Source organism: Trypanosoma grayi, assembly GCF_000691245.1.
Source record: "Trypanosoma grayi strain ANR4 Tgr_981_V1, whole genome shotgun sequence".
In the NCBI taxonomy this organism is placed as follows: Eukaryota; Euglenozoa; class Kinetoplastea; order Trypanosomatida; family Trypanosomatidae; genus Trypanosoma; species Trypanosoma grayi.
The window spans coordinates 1-6,180 of NW_008826600.1; the positions used below are offsets into that span (position 1 = coordinate 1).

The 6,180-nt window shown below is 56.0% G+C and overlaps 3 protein-coding genes across 3 annotated transcripts; all 3 read left to right on the forward strand.

Annotated features, from left to right (window-relative positions):
- Positions 1-1,063: 1,063 nt before the first annotated feature.
- Positions 1,064-1,717, forward strand: DQ04_09811000 (hypothetical protein; the record flags this gene model as incomplete). Its single annotated transcript, XM_009316057.1, has 1 exon — positions 1,064-1,717. One exon carries the CDS (start codon positions 1,064-1,066, stop codon positions 1,715-1,717), a length of 654 nt encoding a protein of 217 aa, XP_009314332.1.
- A 638-nt stretch (positions 1,718-2,355) lies between these two features.
- DQ04_09811010 (putative proteasome alpha 3 subunit) lies at positions 2,356-3,216 on the forward strand (the record flags this gene model as incomplete). Its single annotated transcript, XM_009316058.1, has 1 exon — positions 2,356-3,216. The coding sequence occupies one exon, from the start codon at positions 2,356-2,358 to the stop codon at positions 3,214-3,216; it is 861 nt and encodes a 286-aa protein (XP_009314333.1).
- A 683-nt stretch (positions 3,217-3,899) lies between these two features.
- On the forward strand, positions 3,900-5,774 carry DQ04_09811020 (amino acid permease; the record flags this gene model as incomplete). The annotated part of the gene is made up of 1 exon (XM_009316059.1): positions 3,900-5,774. One exon carries the CDS (start codon positions 3,900-3,902, stop codon positions 5,772-5,774), a length of 1,875 nt encoding a protein of 624 aa, XP_009314334.1.
- Positions 5,775-6,180: the final 406 nt, after the last annotated feature.

Consider the following 6,180-nt stretch of genomic DNA (forward strand, 5'->3'; position numbering starts at 1 on the left):
CCGCCACTCGGGGCGCCGCTGCTTGACGAGGCGGTGCGGCAGCACCACCGCCCACCGCCCAGCAACGGCACAGACACCGGCAACGACGACGACGACGACGCCACGCGTCACGTGACACTCTTCGAGAACCCGCTGGAGTTCGTCGCGCTCGACGCCACAAGCCGCTCGCAGGTGTTTCAGTTCTTTGACGACCACCGCGACGCGGCGGCGGTGGTGAGTTGCATCGGGACATTGACGCGCGACCACACGGAGGCGAGGCGCATCTGCGGAGACGCGAATGTCAACATCGCTGCCGCGGTGTACGAGCGCGGCAGGGCGGTGCAGCGGATGGTGCTGGTGTCGGCGGAGCCGTGCGACGAGCACGCCGCTTTCCTCAGGAGCAAGTGGCTTCTGAAAGGGTACTTCCACGGCAAGAGGCTCNCGCGGAGCGGGCGGTTCTAGAGAACTTGGGCGACCGCGGTGTGGTGCTGCGGCCCGGCTTTGTCTATGGCACGCGCTACGTGCATGTGGGGGAGGGATTCGTACCGCTTCCGCTGTGGCTGCTCGGCAAGCCGCTCGAGGCCGCACTGCGACCGCTGCAGCGTCACGGCTTGTTGCTTCCGCCCGTGGATGTTGACGTCGTCGCGGAGGCGGCGGTTCGGGCGATGGAAGTTGGCGCGCCGAGCGGGTTGTTGGACTATTACAGGCTGCACGAGCTCTGTGCAACGCAGCAGCCAAGGGGGACAGAAGAAAAGTAGCGGATGAAAACGAGAATGCATGACGGTGTCCGTTGACATGCATTGTCGAAGTGGGGGCGAGGGATAATGACTACCCGGTGTCGTCTGATGCATCTGACTGCGTCAATCCTCGATATCCATTCATCTCTCTTTTTTTTTTTGGTGTTGTTTTCTTTTGTCTCACTCTTGGCTTTCGTGCTGCTTGTGCTTGGCGTGCAACCAGCTCGTTGAAGAGGGTTCGCCCATTCGCTGGGGGAGGCCTGAACGAAGGCACAAGCCAACGAAAGGGGAAAAAGAAAGGGAAGGAAACAGTTCCAGAGAAGTCTGTGGGGACGCCACCGCACAGCATGCTCCGCCTCGCCGGCGCCCCCGTATTGTCATCGCCGACTGCCTCCATTCGCCACACCAGCGCGTCGCCGTGGATCGCACAGCTCTTCTACGGGGCGTGTGCGGCGCCGATGTTCGGTGTGTGGAAGACTGCGAGCACGACACGCGAGGAGAACGACGCGACGCGTGTGCTCTACTGCAAAGCGCTCATCCACGCGAGCGGCGGCGGGCGGCGGGCGCGCGATTGGGTGGCCGGCTGCTCTGCTTTGATGTGCCCGTCGGACACGCTGTTGTTCATCGCACTCAAGCACAACGGGAGCGAGCAGGATGTAGAGCGGTACCGCGAGCACCTCCTCGAAGTCCTCGCCAAGGCCGCACTGGACGGCCAAAGCAGCAGTCCTCCAAGCGAGGCTGCTAGTAGTAGCAGCGGTGTGAGTGCTGCGCAGCTTGGCAGCATGCCGGAAGTGCGGTGCTTCGTGTACGACGCGATGAAGGCGGCGTGCTTTCACCGCTACCACAAAGTGCCGGTGGAAGAGCGGCAGCGCCTCTATGCCGTGGCGCAGCGCCTCGGCCTTAACGAGGATACCGCACGTGGAATCTGGCGCCTCGTGGAGAAGGAGGGGGCTGTGGAGCGGGAAAAACAGCGTGCCCTCGATTACCCGTGGAGTGACTGAGGGGAGGCGCCCACCAACGCCGCACAGCCCCAATAGCGGGAGGCGAACGAAATCCAAAAGCGGAAACAAATATAGGGAAATGAATGTCAGGCACGACTTAGAGTTAGGGCAGAGAGAAGAAGAGGAGGAAGCCGGCGGTGGAGTCTTCTCTATGCCTTCTATTCGTTCCCATCTTGATCTGCGTACATACTGTGTAGTCAATCCGTGCTGCCTCCTCAATTACCACCCACCACCACCACCCCGCCCGAGAGAGGCTGTCTGATAGTGTTCGTGGGCATCTTACCTAGTTGCTTTGATCTTACGCGCGTCCACTCCTACCTGAATGCTTCGAACAGAAGCACCACTGCCACCACCACCACCACCACCACCAAAAATGGGGGTTGTTGACTTATACTTTTGCATATATATATATATATATCTGGAGATGTATGGCATATGTGTAGACTTGTTTGTGTGTCTGTGACTTTGCATTGCGCTTTTCATATCCTTTTTTTTCCTTTTTGGCTACCTCATTCACGACTGTCTTGAACCCCCTCCCCATTGAACAAAGCTGCACCCAAACAAACACACGCATAACTATTTGAATTCGTGCGCGACAAGACCAGCATTGCAACCGATAGAAAACAGGCTCGCACCAGATGTCTTCCCGCTACGACTCCCGCACCACCACCTTCTCCCCTGAGGGCCGTCTGTATCAGGTGGAGTACGCCGAGGAGGCCATCTCGCAGGCCGGCACCGTCGTTGGAATACTCACCACCGGCGGCGTCGTGCTGGGCGCCGAAAAAGGCCAACAGAACAGCCTCTTCGACACGGAGAACATGGAGGACAAGAACATCAGCGGGGAGAAGATGTATAAAATAACCAACCACCTCGGCTGTAGTGTCGCGGGTGTGACATCTGATGCCTATGCCCTCATCAATTACGCCCGCCTCAGCGCCAACCGTCACTACTACACGTACCAGGAGCCTATGGCGGCGGAGGACCTGTGTCGCCTCGTGTGTGATGAGAAGCAACTGTACACGCAGTACGGCGGAGTGCGCCCGTTCGGTGTCTCCTTCCTGCTGGCCGGCTGGGACCGTCACCACGGCTACCAGCTATACCACACCGACACAAGCGGTAACTACAATGCGTGGCGCGCCTATGCTATTGGCCAAAACGATCAGGTTGCGCAGGCGTTGCTAAAGCGGGACTGGAAGCCAGAGCTCACGCTCGAGGAGGGCATTGTGCTGTGTCTCCGCGTGCTTGGAAAGACAATGGACACTGTGAAACTGCTGCCCGAGCGGCTTGAGTTGGCTGTGCTGCACAAAGTGCCGACGCCGGCTACGCAACGGCTGCTGAGCCCGTACAGCGCTCTGCCGAATACAGTGCCCGAGTTTAAGATACTGACGAGCGACGACCTGAAGCCGCACATCGCAGAGGCGGACCGCCAGCGCGAAGCGGAAGAAGCGGAGGAGAAGGAGAAGGAAAAGCAGAACGAGCAGAGACTGGCATCGTCGTGAGAGAGAGACAGAGAGAGAGTCCGGGAAAGGGGCGGCAGCAGCGGCAGCAATATCAGGAGCGAAGTGAAGGGAAAGTAAGGCTAGAGGAAAGGCAGACCATGGAATGGGGAGTTGGAGGCGGGGAAGAGATTCTGATTCAACGAACTTGCAGCCGTATCTCCCTATGAGAGATGCATTGTGCCTTTTCCTCCTGTGTGAGTGTGTAGGGGGGGGTGGGGGGAGGGGGGGAGTCTCTGCCCCTTCATTTCACTCTTTGCGTCACACACGCACGCCCACATATTTGCATGCACGGATTTTTTTTCCGTTTTGTTTCCCTCTCCTCTTCACTCTCACTCTCTCTCTCTCTCTCACTTGCACACACACACGCACGCTTTTCCCTTCTAGTATACGGTAAGAGGCGTATTCGCGCATCCAAAGTACACCTACACTCAAACACACACGCTCGCGTAGAGTACACAATTTGGTGTGTGCTCGATAACGTTTGTTAAAGCAAAGGTAAGTAAAACAAAAAAAAAGAGAATTTTTCGTTTGGCGGTGCATAGCTCCAAGCCGTATAGCCATATATAAGACGGAAGTGTAAGCGATTACAGCCAGATAGCACTCATAAAAAAAGAAAAGAAAATAAAGTTAAGCAGAGGATAAAGTAAAGAAAGGAAGGCGAGTGCGATTACAATACACGGATTATGAGCGTTGCCACGGAGCCAACCTTCCCAACACTGGTACGGAGGCGAAATAATGTCGCTCCTATTTTCCACCCGACTCTGCGGCGCACACAGGAGGTGATCCGGCGGCCGGAGTGGGTGCGGCACGCCGGCGAGGCCGTCTCCCACCGCGGCTCCATTGGCGTCATCAGTCTCTTTGGCATCATGTTCGCCAGCTGCCTCGGTGGTGGCTACGGCTTCGAGGACACTGTGGGTGCGGCCGGGCCACTGGTGACGCTCATCTCGGGTCTCGTGTTGCCATGGATTTGGTGCCTGCCAACGGGCCTTGCGGTGGCTGAGCTCTCCACAGCAGTGCCGAGTAACTCAGGTGTTCTCATGTGGGTGAACGCGGCATTTCCACCGTATGTTTCATTTATGTGTATCATATCCACAATAATGATCACAGTTGTAGGCAATGCGACATATCCAAACTTGACATCCGAGTACGTTATGAACCTGGTGGATCTGAACAAGGGACAGGAGGCTGCAGTGAAGATTGGTGTCATCGTCCTCTGCTGTTTCCTCAACTCTGTGGGTATCGAAATTGTCGGATCGGCATGTGTTGTTGTTTGCTTGATTGCCATCCTGCCATTTCTGATTCTTTCGTTTCAGTACCTATTTACGAAAGGCCTTGATTTCAAGGCCATTTCGCACGTGGATTTTTCCACCATCGACTGGGCAACGTTCATTAGCATGGTGAGTTGGAACTACGCCAATATTGAGAATGCTGGTGCAATGGCGGAGGAGGTTGCGAATCCGCGAACCACATTCCCGCGCATGATGGTGCCACTCATGTTTTCCTCCTACATCGCTTACCTGCTCCCCACGCTGGTTGGTGTTAGTGTGCTGGGGCCCGATCAGGACTGGTCTAAGTGGGAAGCAGGGCGCTGGCCGGACATCGCGCAGATGGTCTCGGGTGACTGGCTCAAGTATTACCTCTTTGGTGGCGCCATGGTGAGTGGTTTGGGCTTCACACTCACGTCAATGTGTTGCACAAGTCGTTTGATGGCGGGTATGGGCACGATGCAGATGTTCCCAAAGAAGATGTCACGTATTATTGGGTACTATCACCCCACAATCGGCACACCGATCCCTGCTATTGTCATCAACGCAACGTTGACGCTGGTGTTTTCTGTCTCCATGGACTTTGGTGAAGTTGTGGCGCTCTGCCAATCCCTCTACCTGTTGCGCATGGTGCTCATCTATGCCGCACTCATCAAGCTGCGCATTGATTACCCGAATCTGCCGCGCCCGTACGCGCTGCCGTGCAACACAGTTGCCGCTGGACTGTGCCTGCTACCATCCGCCATTTTCTGCGTTGTCGGCGCCATTGTGTCTTCGACGGTGTCCCTCGCCATTGGAATGTCGCTCGTCGCTTTCCTCATCGTGGGAAGCATTGGCTCCTACCTGTACTGCCGCTATGTTGCCCGAGGGGGCTTCCAGGGGGTAATTGTGCAGTGCGAGGTGAGCGACGACGACGACGTCCCGGCGGATGACGACGCCGACAGCGCGCAGAGGAATCAGGGCGTCTTCTACAAGGACGGCTATCAGGAGCAGGCAGGCGAGCTGCTGCTCGGCATCCTGCCGATGAGCGCCTCCGCGCCGGCTGATGTTGAGCGCGATGAGAAGAAGGAGGGACGCCAGGAGCCGTGCGGCAGCTGGGACACAGAAAACATGTATGACAGGGAGCCACTTTCACACTCGGCGCCAGCGGCGTTCCCGTCATCCCTCGAGGCGCACAACGGTGTGCCACAAACTCAGGAGTTTTCCGGCGGTAACAATGACGACGAGGAGGATGACAAGAGTAAGAAAGTTCACAAGATACACCGACCGAATGGGGATAACAGGGAAATGTAGGCTCCCAGCGGTGCTCCCATCGAGTACATACACCATATACATATATATATATATATATATGCAAATGCACACGCACGTACGCTCACACCATATATTGCTTCTCTGGCGCTGGGTAAAACGAAATGCAAGTAGACAAACGAGTTGCTAATTTGTGTGTGTCTGTTCGCTGCGGTGCAAGGGGTGAATGAACTTCGGCTCCCTGGGGCTCCTTGGAACAGCCGGGGTCTTGCTGTGGGTTCATTCATCGTGGTATGGGCTGCTTCTTTTCAGTGGAGAATAGGGAAGTTCGGATTTTTGTTTTTTTTTTTCAATCTGCCTTATGTATTTTTAGCTTTTTTTTTCCTTGTTTTTCTTTTTCTTTTTCTCTCTCTCGCTGTATGTCAGTGTGTGTGTGTGTGTGTGTGTG